General features: G+C 41.7%; 1 protein-coding gene across 1 annotated transcript in view; it reads right to left on the bottom strand.

Annotated features, from left to right (window-relative positions):
* Window positions 1–343: 343 nt before the first annotated feature.
* RASEF (RAS and EF-hand domain containing) overlaps window positions 344–16,268 on the bottom strand; it is a 71,306-nt gene continuing 55,381 nt past the window's right edge. The window contains exons 10-17 of the mRNA XM_007470746.1: window positions 16,064–16,268; window positions 15,625–15,762; window positions 15,361–15,508; window positions 13,977–14,058; window positions 12,663–12,777; window positions 10,815–10,934; window positions 8,315–8,391; window positions 344–719 (exon numbers count right to left, since the gene is read on the bottom strand). The exon at window positions 16,064–16,268 is cut by the window's right edge and continues 24 nt beyond it. Of these exons, the coding sequence (XP_007470808.1) occupies window positions 614–719; window positions 8,315–8,391; window positions 10,815–10,934; window positions 12,663–12,777; window positions 13,977–14,058; window positions 15,361–15,508; window positions 15,625–15,762; window positions 16,064–16,268 (991 nt within the window). The 3' untranslated portion in view covers window positions 344–613. The remainder of the gene's footprint in view (window positions 720–8,314; window positions 8,392–10,814; window positions 10,935–12,662; window positions 12,778–13,976; window positions 14,059–15,360; window positions 15,509–15,624; window positions 15,763–16,063) is intronic.

Genomic DNA, 16,268 nt, shown 5'->3' with positions numbered 1-16,268 from the left:
AATTAATACCCCAATATTTAAAAAGTACAGATAAGCAGAGTCCTTATTAACTGTGGGCCATCATGCTCTCCTTCTCACTCCTTAAAGAGCTACAGAGCTGAGAGGGCCGAGGCCTGAAAGGCTAAGCTGCTTGTTTACAGATGAGGAAATGGATCTAATGTGGGTTGGCGACATGTCTGAGACCACAAGGCTAGTTTACAGCAAAGCTAGGATGGTAACCTCCTTTTATTAGTTTTCTAGTATTGAATATTGGAAGTAAATGTCATAGGTTATTTACCACATGAACCTAATTATGTCAGTGAATTTCTTCTATAGCTTTGATCTGAGCATTTTTTTTTTTTTAACCGCTTTAAAAACATTTACACATTATCTGTTAAGACTTTGTAAGGATAAGACAGGTATATTTAACCAGGGGGCCCAAATCACTCATTGAAACATAGCAAAAAAGAGCTGAGGTTCTGGAGGGACCTGAGAGCACAGTTCAGATTTCCCACACTGTAACTCTCCATACGACAGGGCCTGTAGGACGTACCACTCCATGTAGGAAGCAAATAAGTCACGTACATTCAGTACTCCGGGAATGAAGGCTTCGTGGGCCAAGGATCTTTTGGATTTAACCATTGCAACAATTCTTCATCTGGGTTGACTTTTTGGAACTGGTCCCACTCAGATTGGTAATGGATTTGCTGTCATCCTCATCAGTTCTTTTTTTCACTTCCCTGGAGGGAGAGAGAGACACAGAGAGAAAGGAGATTACTGAGGTATAAAACTGAACCATAAACAACTCTGTAGAAATAAAAGAGCACTGCTGAGCACTTGCTGTGTGCCATCCAGACAGTGTTCTAAGTGCTTTGTAGGTGTTGACCTATTTAATCCTCACAACAACTATATGATTTTGTTGTGCCCCATTTTATGTGAGGAAACAGAGGCAAAAAAAAGTTAAGAAATTTCCCTTAGGTTACACAGCTGGAGAAGTGGCCACGCAGGTGGGCTCCAGCGCTCACATTCTCAGTACCAGGCCACACACTCATGCATGTACACACACACACACACACACACACACACACATGCCCAGGTGCCTATACACATGTGCACACACACACATGCACACACACAGACTACTCTTGCTGTCTCCTGTGGTTTTGCATGGCTTATAGTCTGCACACGCACAGGTCACTCCTTAGGACCCTGGAACCTGGCTCCCACCCCCAGCTAATGCTTAACATTAACAAAAGCAATGATGACTTTATAACCATTCTGTAATCATACAAGATCGTGGAGATAACAACAGATGGTTAAAATCCAGAAAAAATGTCTTCCTTTTGCCTCTTCCTAAATTTCTTTTAGAAATAACTGCTAGAGGCAACACTGGACCAAAGATCTCCATGATCTTATGAAAGCCCCCTAGGGAAGTCTCCTGTCCCTGGGGATGCTTGTGAAATACTCACATCCTGAAGTCCCACCTTAGACAAGCTGAATGGCAAACTGTGGGTAAGGAGAGTGTGACAGCTTGTTCCCAAGACAACCCCCAAGAGTTCTGCCCCCGCTGTCAGTGTCTGGTGCCCCCCATTAAGTGGTGAAGCTTGTGTCACTCCCCCATAGTCAGCACCAGCTCTGTGACTGCTCAGACCAATAAAATGGTGAGGAAATGGTGTGCTAAAACTTCCAAGCCAGGCATTAATAAAGGCCTGACCATTTTGAGCTGCCATTTACGAAGCCCAGTGTTCCTCACTGGAGAGAGGGCAGCAGAGAGGTCCAGGGGGCTGAGATGCCACAGGGAGGAGCCCCCTGGCCGCAGACATCAGACCGAGCCACAGCGGTGTCCACGACCGCAAATGCATGAGACACCTGAGGGAGCGCAGTCACGGACCCTCCAGTGAGATCCAGTCACTTCTGGTAATTTCAAAAAATAAAAAGTGGTCTTGTTCTAGGCGACTACATTTTGGGTGGCTTGTTACAGAGCAGTAGATCCTGGGAATTGGCATATTCCCGGCACAGCAACGCTGTTCAATAGAAATAGAATGTAATTCACATATGTAATTTAAAATTTTTTAGCAGCCACAGTAAAAAATGTAAAGAGAAATAGGTGAAATTAACTCTATTAACATATATTATTTAACTCAGTACTACAAAAATATCATTTTAGCATGTTACCAATAAAAATATTAATGAGCTATTTTACAGTTTTTTTTAACATCTTTATTGGAGTATAATTGCTTTACAATGGTGTGTTAGTTTCTGCTTTACAACAAAATGAATCAGTTATACATATACATATGTTCCCATATCTCTTCCCTCTTGCATCTCCCTCCCTCCCACCCTCCCTATCCCACCCCTCCATGCGGTCACGAAGCACTGAGCTGATATCCCTGTGCTATGCGGCTGCTTCCCACTAGCTATCTACCTTATGTTTGGTAGTGTATATATGTCCATGCCTCTCTCTCGCTTTGTCCCAGCTTACCCTTCCCCCTCCCCATATCCTCAAGTCCATTCTCTAGTAGGTCTTTATTCCTGTCTTACCCCTACGTTCTTCATGACATTTTTTTTTCTTAAATTCCATATATACGTGTTAGCATATGGTATTTGTCTCTCTCTTCCTGACTTACTTCACTCTGTATGACAGACTCTAGGTCTATCCACCTCATTACAAATAGCTCAATTTCGTTTCTTTTTATGGCTGAGTAATATTCCATTGTATATATGTGCCACATCTTCTTTATCCATTCATCTGATGATGGACACTTAGGTTGTTTCCATCTCCGGGCTACTGTAAATTGAGCTGCAATGAACATTTTGGTACATGACTCTTTTTGAATTATGGTTTTCTCAGGGTATAGGCCCAGTAGTGGGATTGCTGGGTCATATGGTAATTCTATTTGTAGTTTTTTAAGGAACCTCCATACTGTTCTCCACAGAGGCTGTACCAATTCACATTCCCACCAACAGTGCAAGAGGGTTCCCTTTTCTCCACACCCTTTCCAGCATTTATTGTTTCTAGATTTTTTGATGACGGCCATTCTCACTGGTGTGAGATGATATCTCATTGTAGTTTTGATTTGCATTTCTCTAATGATTAATGATGTTGAGCATTCTTTCATGTGTTTGTTGGCAGTCTGTATATCTTTGGAGAAATGTCTGTTTAGGTCTTCTGCCCATTTTTGGATTGGGTTGTTTGTTTTTTTTGTTATTGAGCTGCATGAGCTGCTTATAAATTTTGGAGATTAATCCTTTGTCAGTTGCTTCATTTGCAAATATTTTCTTCCATTCTGAGGGTTGTCTTTTGGTCTTGTTTATGGTTTCCTTTGCTGTGCAAAAGCTTTGAAGTTTCATTAGGTCCCATTTGTTTATTTTTGTTTTTATTTCCATTTCTCTAGGAGGTGGGTCAAAAAGGATCTTGCTGTGATTTATGTCATAGAGTGTCCTGCCTATGTTTTCCTCTAAGAGTTTGATAGTTTCTGGCCTTACATTTAGGTCTTTAATCCATTTTGAGCTTATTTTTGTGTATGGTGTTAGGGTGTGATCTAATCGCATACTTTTAGATGTACCTGTCCAGTTTTCCCAGCACCACTTATTGAAGAGGCTGTCCTTTCTCCACTGTACATTCCTGCCTCCTTTATCAAAGATAAGGTGACCATATGTGCATGGGTTTATCTCTGGGCTTTCTATCCTGTTCCATTGATCTATATTTCTGTTTTTGTGCCAGTACCATACTGTCTTGATTACTGTAGCTTTGTAGTATAGTCTGAATACAATTTTTATACTGTCTTCAAAACCCAGTATTTATTTAATACATCCAGCACATCTCAGCTTGGATTAGCCACACTTCAGGTGGCTAGTGGCTACTAAACTGGTCAGCACAGCTCCAAAAGGAGCTGATATGTGCTAACCTTTGAAAACCACTGCACTGTGAGTAGGAAACAAAAGGGAAACTGGTTCTTGCTGGAGACCAGTTAATGCTGTGTTACATGTTTTCACATAGTCCTTATTTAAAACACACAACACACACACATGCTGACAGGTAACAGGTGAGCATCAATGTCTTACTTTCACAGATAAGAAATAAAGACTCAAGAAAAGAAGGATACACAGTTCAACCCCATAACACCCTGTAAGACTTGGTTCAGACTTCTGACCTCCAGAACTATTATTTTTATTGCTTAAAGCACTAGGCTAGTAGGAATCTGTTACAGTGACAATAGAACACTAATACAACTTCCAAATGCAAAATCTTGACCATTTGGTCATTCAACAAATGTCCGATTTATGCCAAACTCTGGGATCCTCAACTAGTGAGCTTTCTTTTTAAATTGTAATTTTTTTTTTTTTTAATTTGGCTGTACCGGGTCTTAGTTGTGGCACACGGGATATTCCTTGTGGCATAGGGGATCTTTAGTTGCAGCATGCGGGATGTTGTTAGTTGCAGCATGCAGGATCTTTAGTTGTGGCATGCAGGATCTAGTTCCCTGACCAGGGATCGAACCTGGGCCCCCTGCATTGGAAGTATGGAGTATTAACCACTGGACTACCAAGGAAGTCCCTCTTGACTAGTGAGCTTTGAGAGAAAGCCAGATGTCTTCTAAATAAATCATTACCAGGTCTCCGAGAGCTGCTAACACACAAGCACAGTGGAGCCGATCTCTTGGTGGGATAGGAATTCACTGTCATTTAATGAGGAAGAGAGATTCCAGGTGCAGGGAATAGCATGTATAGAGGCAAAGAGGCATAAAAGAACTTGGCTATGACCGGAAGCAAAGTTTGCTGTGTCTATAGATCATCATTCATTTGGGAAGCAAGATAAGAGATGCAAATAGAAAGGTAGGTGAACTGGGCTCTGGGGGACCATTAGCCATTTGCTAAGGAGGCTGGACTCTATGCTGTAGGTAGGGCACCAATGTGGGGTGCAAGCAAGAAGGTCTTAATTGGATTTTTATTTACAGAGATTACCCTGATTACAGGGTGGAGGATGAACTGATGCTGGAGAAACTCTGAGGCAGAAACTTAGGTCCCTCGTGCACTAAATGGGGTAGGAAATTTTGAAGCCTGAAGCAGAACAGGGTGTGGGGGGGAGGGACTGAAGGAAGATTGCAGAGAGGTCACTGAATCAGTAGGGCCCCAGAACCCACTAGAGGCAGATGATGAAGAAAGAGGAAGGAGTCAAGACTGACTCTAGGTTACTCTTTTTGAATTATAATGTTAGTAGTTTCCTGAGAACCGGAGTATAGAATAAGGAACAATTTTAAAGAAAAATGAACACATTAGGGTTTAGATATGTTGGATCAGTCATACCTATGGAATTTTCATTTGTTGGTGGGTGGGAATATAGTTGTGGAATTTTAAAAAAAGATGGGAGTTAAAAATACAGAAATTAGAAGTCACCTTCTAGACATAGTTCTAGAAACCATGGTGGTGGAAGACATAAGGCAGAGAGAGAAAGAGTAAGAGGAAGAGAGTGCAGAATAGAATCCTGAGATTACCAACATTTAAAAGGCAAGCTAGAGATTCAGAGTAGTGAAAAGTCCCAATTTTGCCATTTAGTACTGTGTCACTTTGAGCAAGCTGATGAAGCATTCTAATTTTCAATTTTCTTATCTGTACAATGGGTTTAGTAAACATAGCATCTTCACAAGACAACTCACATCTCTCCCTTCTGGAAGGTCTAAAAGGCCTCTGTAAGTTACATATCATATGGCTGCCTGGTCATGTATTTTGTTTTGTTTTTTTTCTCTAACGTTAAATTGCACAGCCTATCTTACATAACCTGATATCTCTACAGGGCTTTCATACTGAGCAGAAATGATAATAATGCAGACATTACTGAACATTGAAAGCAAATATTAAAGGAGAAATAATAGGTACCCATATTGTTCACGTGGCCTTCAGTTTCTTTAATCTACCAAAGATGCAAGCATCTCCCACTTTAAGGAAATCAGGAAGATATAATTCCAAACATCTAAAACAGGTTTAAGGCTGGGAAAATTAAATTACCTCACCCCAAACTGCCATATACTTAACAACTGCATTTTAAATGACTCAATCTTATGGACAGATTTATCCCCAGTGGGCTGAGCAATGGCACTGAACTGATACATCAGCCCGAGCTTTTCATTTTTTTCTCAAATTTTAGGCCATTGACCAGTTTAATGCCTGTTGTACTTGAATCTATTGAAAAATGTTTAAAGCCTGTGGCTCTAGTGATGGCAGATTTACTTACCAGTGGACAATGGTTGGAATGAATGTCTATCAGCCCTACAGGGAAACTGCATTTCTAGGAGAAACTTTTCCTGGGATAGACAGGATTTTCCAAGAAAAAGCAGAGGAGTTCAGGTTGTTAACCAAACATTTGTGGCCTTCCTTCAAAAACAAGTACTGTTTCAGACAGTGCAAACCCATAAACTGTTCTAGTTCAAGTTTTATGACATAACATGGTTTGAAGGGGAGTTACTATTATACATAACGTTCTGAAAGCTGTAAAACTTTTTAAAGTGGTAATTTCACTTGTGGAAACGACACCATTTTCATTTAAGACTTGGGTATTTTGACAAGCAATCTGATGACACAGTATAAAGCAAATTAAAGTCTTTACATGTTTGGTTTACTTATAATTTTCCTGTTTAACACATTGTTAACATAACTAACCTAGAGGCCTCAAACCAGCCCATAATGCAATAGCAACAATTTAAAAAGCTCCTTGATAAGTGATTCACAAGAAGTGACCTTGTTATCAGAATGCTCCTGCACACAGTTTTTTTTTTTTTTTTTTTGCGGTACGTGGGCCTCTCACTGTTGTGGCCTCTCCTGTTGTGGAGCACAGGCTCCGGACGTGCAGGCTCAGCGGCCATGGTTCACAGGCCTAGCCACTCCGTGGCATGTGGGATCTTCCCAGACCGAGGCATGAACCCGTGTCCCCTGCATCGGCAGGTGGACTCTCAACCACTGTGCCACCAGGGAAGCCCCACACAGGTGTTTTAAGTAAAGAAGCTGCACTGTCAACAGGGAGGCTGCTGGGCTGACCCAACATGCCAGCAGGAGCACCAGGGGAAAAGGCCGTTGGCTCTCCTATCTTTATGATATAATAAAGAGGATCAATTCTGCACTCTGGGTGTGACCGGGGCAATTTGGAGTCATTTAACTGTAACATGACCCCACAAGACAATTCCGCATTAAACAGTGATTATGTTATTCAGTAGAGTCCAGGCTATTATATATGGAATCACAGACTGTCAGAACTAGAAGGGGCCTTAGGGATCATTTTCTTTAGCCCTTTCCCTCATTGTACAGATTAGAGATGCCTAAAGGAAGACAGGGACTTAGTCAAGACTCCACAGCTGTTCGGGGTAGATTTAAGATTGGACTTTGAGCCTCCTGACACTACAGTCCTCCAACGTGCTGGGCAGAAGCCGGCAGCCATGCGGAGGGCCTGGCCTGCAGCATCCCTTCCTGCTCAGCCCAGGCAGCAATTCAGCACTCTCTGCCTGAAGCTAAGGTAGCATGGAGCTCCTTACTGTACTAAAGTTAAGATTCTTATAAAGTCAGAATCTCACAAATCTCTACATGCCTAAAATTATGTTTTTGCTTTGTCAGCAATTAAGGATCATTGGCTGGATTTTGTTAATGCGCATTTTTATATTTTTTCTTTCTTTTTTGGGGGTGTATTGAATCCCTTTAGATCAGCAAAGAATCATTTTTTCATCTGTGGCAGAAAACTAGGCAGAGAAGTAAATCCAGCAGAAAACATTGTTATTTCCTAAGAATACTGCAAGGATTAAAATACAGTTAAAACCAAGTTCCTCAGTGATGCAATTTTCATTCTAATCCACATCCCAAAATGTTATTTATTATTAACACCATTGCCTTAGCTTAATAATTACCTGGATAATAATGTAAACAAAGTGCTTCCAACTGGCATGATATACAATTTGTTTTGTTGAGTTCTTTTTCCTTTACCTTGGAAAATGTCATAATATAATAGATAGTTATATTCATAATAGTCTCTTGTGTTTAAAATCTGGTTCCTAGAAGTGATTCACACACGTCAGCTATTAGCTTTGTGGGGACATTTTGCAGAAATGTCAATGACACCTCAGATGCACCTGCTTTGTTTGGCAGTAGAGGTATTTTGCCAATGTTCACAGTGAACAAGCAGCATATACCAGTTTTTTATAAAAACTATGTTTGTTTCTCCAACCACTACTGAAAGACAAGACAGTGTTTTCACATGTAGATTCACATTATGGTCAAGAAATTTGACACATAAGACAGCTAAGTGAAAATTCAATCCTACATCCAGTTTTCCAAATATAAGGCAAAACTTTACCGAGTAAGGTGGAGAACAGCTTCCACTATATTCGAACCGTCTTTGGCGCTTGTTTCACAAAATAATGCCCCATAGGTCTGTAAAAAACATATATTATTACCATTAAATGAAGGCTTTGATTAGGTTTCCTGGAATGTTCGCTTTTAAAACCAATAAAATAAAATAAAAATATTGCCCTGTTGAATATGCTAAAACTAATAGTTAAGAAATTGGATTGAGTTTCAAGACTTTAAAAAAAAAAACAGGTTTGAGCCTACTTATTCCAGGAACGGTTCCTAGTCAGAGGCTTTTTATTTTGCATCCAAAAAAAAAAAATCCCACAATACAAAATTTCATGGTTTAAGGCTCTTATATCCAAGTGTCACACATACTACCAAATGTTCTCTATCAAATAATTTGAGAGAGAGAAAAATGATAGCTTAAGGTAACCACTTAGGAATTAAATGTCCATCAAAAATATGTCTCCTTTTGGCTGGCAGCTAACACACATCCCGCCCCCCCCCCTTCAATCTATCATCTTTTCCTATCAAGATTCAGCAGCCTCTGTGTTGCTAAAACCAATGGACATTTTCTAGTCTATTATTTAACCTCCCAGTGGTTATACATACAATCACTGATCATATCATTCTCCTGCTTCAGACCTTTCGATGCTTCCCATACCTCTCAAGCAATGTTGAAATGCTTACCTGGCCGACAAGGCCTACCTTGTACGTGGCCCCAGCCAACCTCCCAGTTTTACCTGCCACCACTCTCCCTCACTTTCAGTGCTCATGTTACCCTGGCCGTCCCTCTATTTCCCCAACACTCCAAATTCCCTCCTACCTCAGGACCTTTTCACCTGCTGTTACCACTACCTAGGTTATCCCATATCCCTAGTAACCCTTTCCCCAGGCTGACTTTTACCTACCTTGTAGATTTTTAGGTAATCCTCCCTTGAAGTTAAGATTGTTTTCTAACTCTGAAAAGTTGGTATTAGGTCTTCCTACTGTAAAACCTCTTGATGCATGTATTTTTCCAGCATAGCACTTGCCGCAGTTGTAAATGATGAGGTTATTTTTGTGTGTCTTTGTCTAAAAGCTGGAGACAGTTTCCTTTAGGAAAGGAGAATTATGTGTGCTGTGGGGCTGGGTGTGGGCGACACAGTCCTCTGTGGGATATGGGCAGGATGTGATGGGTGCTCCGGAGCAGGGAGAGAATGAAGAACCAAACAATGGGGAAAGACTACCGTGAAACCTTTACCCATGAGCCCCCAAATCCATAGAAAATCTAAAAAATACCCCAAATGAATGTATTTCTAGTAGAAATGGGTAGTGCTGCTGCTGAGTTTCATAGCCAGGATGTTATAGGGTGAAATAGAGATGGCCTTTGAGGATGCAGGAGGGTGGAGGACATGAGATGCATAATAAATAAGCAAACCTTGGGAAATCTGAGAAACTGTGGGGGAGGGAATAAAATTGGCATGTGGCCAGGAATTATGAGCTCTCTAGGGGAATATGTGGATTATGTGTGTTTAACATCTGTCTCCCCCACACAGTAAACTACGTGAGGACAAGGACGGTTTCCTTTGTTCTCTACCCTTTGCTCAGCTCACAATGAAGTGCTTTTTTACATGGTGGATACAATTCAATATGTGTTGAATGGAACTCTTCTGTATTTCACTGCCTAGTTTTGACGTTTATCATATTTGTCTCACAGTTCTAAAGTTTAGAACAAGAAACAATTCCAACTTAGAATAGTGGAATTGAAACTTCTTTTTAAAGTTCACATGTATATGTTACAGAGCAGTCCTTTCATGCTGATGACAGACAACAATGACAGCAATGTCAGATGGGACTGTTACGATAAGAACTTCATATTTGACCTAAGGAGCATCTGGTTCCTTGTTTGGGTAAGACAAGTCGTAAGAGGGCCACGTAGCATTCCTGACACAATGATAATAATGAGAGAATAAACACTGCCCACAATAATAATCTGGACAGAAATGAGGTCCATCCTTTGTACAAATGCATAGCCAAAAATAATTTTATACTATTCCAACTGACTACAAATCTTAGAGAAAAGAATGAGTCTTCCAATTCTCTTCACCCCTTTACCCAGGTGACACACTGCACCTGCTGCCCCTTGGCACAGTGACCCTCTGGAACCAAACCCATCTTTTCAGAACAGGACACCCATTCTTCTTCCTTTACCTAGGTTCCAGGAGTAGAGAAGGATTCCAGGAACTGGGGAAGAGTGAGGAGGAAGACAGGATAATTTTGCATCCTCTTTGTCATTGGTACTCAGTGGGGGAAAATGATCATGTGATTGTTTTACCTCCACAAGGGATTTAACTCTTGGTGTAATTATTTACATTCATGGGACGGATAGGGGCCACTGGGAGTTCTGCCTGTATAGGGACAGAAGACTTATCAAACAGAGTGGAGTTTGTCAAACAGCCTCTTCAGCAAATGTAGACAGAAGTGAAAGGTCCCTCCCAATTTGGACCCACTCTTACTCTTACCATGGCCAGTTTTTCTCCAAAGTACCCTGGGACACATTTTTGTCCTTCCGCTTCAGCAGCATCACGAAGATCAGCCTTGTTTCCTACCAACATGATAGGAATGCTGTTATGGGCTGCATCCTACCATGGAGAAAAGAAAGAAATTGTGCATACGTGAAACATTGGACAAGTTATGAGGTTGATGACGACAACAGCTACCATTTCTGAATGCCCCTTATATGCCACATGATGTTATTTAAACCTCAAAATATCTCTAAAAGGAGCCAAACCTTTTCCAGATCTCCAGATCAGAACACTGAAATTCAGAGAGGTTAAATAAGACGTTGTAAGGGCCAGAGGTGGTCCAAACTGACTCCATCACCCTTGCCACTATACAAACTAATACCAAACTCAAGAGGCGCGACCCCAGAATTACATTTGGCTGTAGTGCCCACATAATTTTCTATAATTTTCACTCCAAACAGTGGTGATTACAAGTCAACTTCATTATTGCAAGTACAAAACACACAAATATTCCCTCAGCTATAATGGGACAAAAATGGAGTCTGAGAGTTCCACACTCGCTGCTATTTGGCTTTACAACAAAAGCAAAATCAGAAGGCCCTAAATGTCAACATTTTTCTTGTGAAGAGTCAAGGAGCAGTCATTCAAAGTAACAGATTCTCAGGATAATGCTCCCAAATCAGCATATGCATACTGTTGCACTGTCTGTCCTGGCATTCATAGAGGAGCTGGCTGGCAGAATGTAAGATGTGAGAGGCAGAGTTAAGTTTGAGACTCTGTCCCTCCCACCACCTGGCCGCTCGCCGGCTGCATGAAATCAGGCAGTCTCTTTCCCGTTTCTGCCTCCATTTCCCTATCTGTAAAACGAAGGGGTCAGTAAGGACATATCCCCCTGAGCAGGCTATGAGAACAGAAGACAACCTGACTAGAAAAACAGGTTTATAGCTCCTAAACAAGCGAAGCAGCAGCCCTCACTGAGAAATGACTGTGGTGCCTAAAAACATCCAGGTGCTCATCCACTTTGGTACCACACCTGATACAGCATCAAGAAATGAGCCTCAAAAACAATGAAATTATGCCACTTCACTGCCTTTTGGACTCGTTTCTGATGATGAGTCATTATTGTATTGTGGTTCCTCTGTACACAATGAGTGATTTTTCTCTTGCTTTCAACATTTTCTCTTTGTTTTGGCTTTTAGCAATTCAACCATGATGTGTCTAGGTATGGATTCTTTTTTTTTTTTTTTTTAACATCTTTATTGGAGTAAAATTGCTTTACAATGTTGTGTTAGTTTCTGCTGTATAACAAAGTCAACAAATAATTATAGAGTCAGAAAAACCATCCTTTAAAAATGAAGACAGGGCTTCCCTGGTGGCGCAGTGGTTGAGAGTCTGCCTGCCAATGCAGGGGACGCAGGTTCGTGCCCCGGTCCGGGAAGATCCCACAAGCCGCGGAGCGGCTGGGCCCGTGAGCCATGGCCGCTGAGCCTGCATGTCTGGAGCCTGTGCTCCGCAGCGGGAGAGGCCACAGCAGTGAGAGGCCCGAGTACCGCAAAAAAAGAAAGAAAGAAAAAAGAAAACCCAGGAGTTTCCCCCTCCTTCCCCACCCCAGAAGCTCACTTCAGTAGTGTCCTTAGCTCTGTGGGAGCTTGCCCAGCTACTGAGGAGGAGACCAGTACTGCCAAGTGCCATTGGGAACCCCGCTTCTCACATCCAGTTCTTCCTGAGAGCCTGGATCAGTGGCTTGTAATTGAGTTCGTTTTGACAAAGAAGAGAAACAGCATTTCCCGAGACAGCCTGTAGCTCTCCTATGTAATTTTTTGGTTCTCTGTTTTGAATTCTTACCTCAATCATATCTACCCATTCTCGTACATTAAGAAAGCTTTTCTCACACGTAACATCATACAGCAGCAAAACACCATCCGCTCTTCTGAAATAAGACTTGGCAATACTTCTGAATCTGGAAAAGAGAATAGCACGTAATGGTTCTAATCAGTCAGTCAGTTTGGTGCTGCCTCATTCTTCATCTCCTTTATGCTCACTTTTTTCCCTCATCTTTTAAAACAAGCCCCAATTGAGAAGAATCTAATGGCAACCTATTACTGTGAAATAGTCATCCCCGAAGCCTAGAATGACCTGGTGAAAGGTAACAGGATAAGAATCTGGGCTAGTGATTTAGAAAAGCCAATCATTTTCTCCACCAAATAATCCCAAGAAAGTCTACATACCCCAGAGCATAGCCCCGACAAGGTTGAGATAGTAATTTCTAAAAATTTCAACCTCAACAACATACTACCAGAACCCAGCTGTGGGACACAGAAGGGTGTGTGTGAAGGATAGAAGGAGAGGCACATCAGAGAAAAATTATTTTTTGGCTGGTGGGCAGGGAGTATTGTGGGTGGGTGGTAGGAGAACTAACCATGTGGAACACCACAGGGCACACACACAGGGTGTTGGGGGCTCACCAGGGGAAGAGCACACCTCACCCTATCTGTCCTAAACCAAGTGCAGTATTTTACAGGATCTTAAATAGCTATGTTAACCACACATATTTTTCAAATGCTGCTAGAAAATATGAGCTCCGTGTGGGCAGGTGTCTGTGTCCACCTGTTCACCATTGAATCTGAACACCTTGAATGGTGCCTGGTTACAGAGGTCAGCAGGTACCCCCATATGGATACAGTCTGTTCCCTAAGAGTTAGATATGATTAAAACCTATGCTTGATGCTCTGGCCATCAGCAGTGAAAGAAAGACAGGGTACTGTCTGTAGCCAGATGCAAGTCTGCTATTTATCAATGGTCTGTGTCCCTGCCCTTGAACCAGGGAACTGACAGGTCCTCCTCTCCATCTTCTGTGGTGCCCCAGCTATGCAGCTCCTCACACTGTTGCCACGTTCAGGAATGCTGCCTCACCGAAATTTTCTCCTTAGGATAGGGCATTCTCTTTTTATCAGTGGCTCACCAGTTCAAAGGAAGCTTAAAGATCCTCTTCACACGACTGATGGATCAGCGAAGGAGGAAAGGATGTGGAAAAAAACAAGCATTCTTGAAATTCTAACGTGCTCTATCAGAATTATATGAGTACAAAAACCACCAAGTATCCTACAAGGCTTGTCTGGGCAACTCAGCAGAATCCAAAGTATTATGGAAAGCACTTGCCTCTCCTGGCCAGCGGTATCCCAGAGTTGCAGTACTGTTCGCTCTCCGTCTACAATGAGAGTTTTCATTTGAAAATCAACTCCTGAAAAGGAATTTAAGAGAACATGGAGAACATGATGTAAATAATTCCATTGGTTTTTACTTTCAAGCCCTCTTTAGGATGAGACAAAAGCCAATAAGCCAAAGTTCGGGAAGACAGAGAGGAATGAACCTGGCCTTCAAGGACAGTGACCTTCACATACTAATTATAAGTCAGACCACACAAGTGCGTGCAGATGCTTATTGCAGGTTGGCTGACTTGGGGAAGGATTTAATCTATGGACAAGAGGAAAATCTATGTTTTATGTGTCCACATAATTAGATGGACTCAGTTATATCTGTGTGTGTGCATGCACATAAATGTGCCTATGTATATGTATATATACAGGTATATACATGTGTGTATGTATATGTACATAAGTACATGTATATGATATATATATATGCCAGGCTTTCTAGGAACCGAACCAAATACTGTAGGCTTTTTATGAATCAAATTGAAGTGAACCTTCAGCTTTGTTATCTTGAAAGGTGTAACAGAGAACCATAAATTTAGAAAGATCCATTGTGAAGAAGGTAATCTGTTCTAAGGTTTCTGGTTATCAAAATAAGAACTCTTTAGATAAGGAAGAAAAGTAAATGATAATTTGCATATCTTCTTTCAATTCCTTTTACTGATTACTATGCAAATTTGGGAAATGAGGACACTATTTTTTCCTTGTTCTGAGAGGTATTACTCATGTATTCCGTTGTGAAGGAAGGGAGGGAACATACACCTGGCTATGATTTTGACCTTAATGACAAACTGGCTCTCGGTAAGCTCACTTTATCAACATCAAACGACACCTGATCAGAAAGGCTTTCCCTGGGCACCCTGTGTAAAAGTGCACCTCTCCCAAACCTCATTTTTTAAAATGTGTTTTTCATCCATTTCCCTCATTGTGGGCTGGGATTTAGTCGACTTTGTTTATTGTGTATCCGTAGTGCCTACAACAGTATGTGGCTCACAGCAGGACTCAGGATATGCTTGCTGAATAAATGAATCTGTCATCTCTGGCTCTAAACTTTGTTTGGTTGATCTCACTGGGTAAGCAGATACCTCAGTCCTTTGCTAGTCTTCCTCTCCCAAATTTAGGCCTTAGCCAAAACAGAGGGCTATTCTATAGAGGACACGTGTGTGTGCAAGTGCGTGTGCACACACACACACCCCTCTACCTATATACATATTTATTATACAGAGAGAGAGAAAGAGAGAGATCTGTGTGTCTGTATATAATCCCTAATGAAAATAGAATCAATCTAAAGAAGGTCATTTTCCCATGATCCACTGAAAAAGGAACTGTACCCAGGGTGGCACTGGTGTTTCCTCGAAATTCATTCTTGCAAAGTCTCATGAGCAAACTTGACTTTCCTACTGCAGCGTCCCCAGCCAGCACAATCTTGTAAGCCTTCTGTGAGCTGGAAGATTTATGGTTATCATCCACCATGTCTGTCTAGGGGAAGGAAGCCACAGTGAATGACAAAGGTAGTGCCAGCTTTCTTCTTAGTAAGTTATATGGCATGAAGATGAACAGTGCTCATGAATAAAAGTGTCTCTGAAACCACCTACCTGTGGTGCAAGTGCTGAGATGGGCTTTCTCAAGGAGCTGATGACACTTCCTTCACTAGCAGACTCCTGCGGCTTCCAGTCCAGGATGGAAGCCACGGCTTCTGAGCCATATGTCTCTTCATCCCTTATATCAGGAACCTGTTTTTTTTTTAAAGTCAGCCGTTAAAAACCAAAGTCTTTCATTACACATATACATCATGAAATAAAAAGAAGAAAAATATGCTGCTGAATCAACAGTCAATGCTATTATGAAACAGAGTGGCTGCAAAAGGAAATCTGTGAGAGTTTTCCCTAACTTGATAGGGAGAAATAGTCTCCCAACTATGTTTCACATGTATAACCTTTAAAACAATGCCCATGACAGATAAAGGTCAAACAGGGTGAGATACGTATTTCTATGGAAGATCAGGCCTAGGAGAGAAATGACTTTGGGGCTTACGTCTGTGTCTGAAGCATCACCCCCAAAGCTCTCCTGTGTGCCATGTGACCTCTGGAATCCCCTCTGGTGCTTGTACTCCACCTCCGAGTCATATTCATTGGAATCTCTCAGGGTAGACAAGCCGCTGTCAAAGCAGCTCTCAGGCAGGCTGTCAATGTCACAGTTTATCCTCTGCATGGGATCACAGAGGGCCAGGGAGTCACAG

This window comes from Lipotes vexillifer, unplaced genomic scaffold, assembly GCF_000442215.2.
Source record: "Lipotes vexillifer unplaced genomic scaffold, Lipotes_vexillifer_v1.1 scaffold2225, whole genome shotgun sequence".
NCBI lineage: Eukaryota > Metazoa > Chordata > Mammalia > Artiodactyla > Lipotidae > Lipotes > Lipotes vexillifer.
The sequence above is the reverse complement of the archived record's forward strand: the minus strand, read 5'-3'. Positions and strand labels throughout refer to the sequence as shown.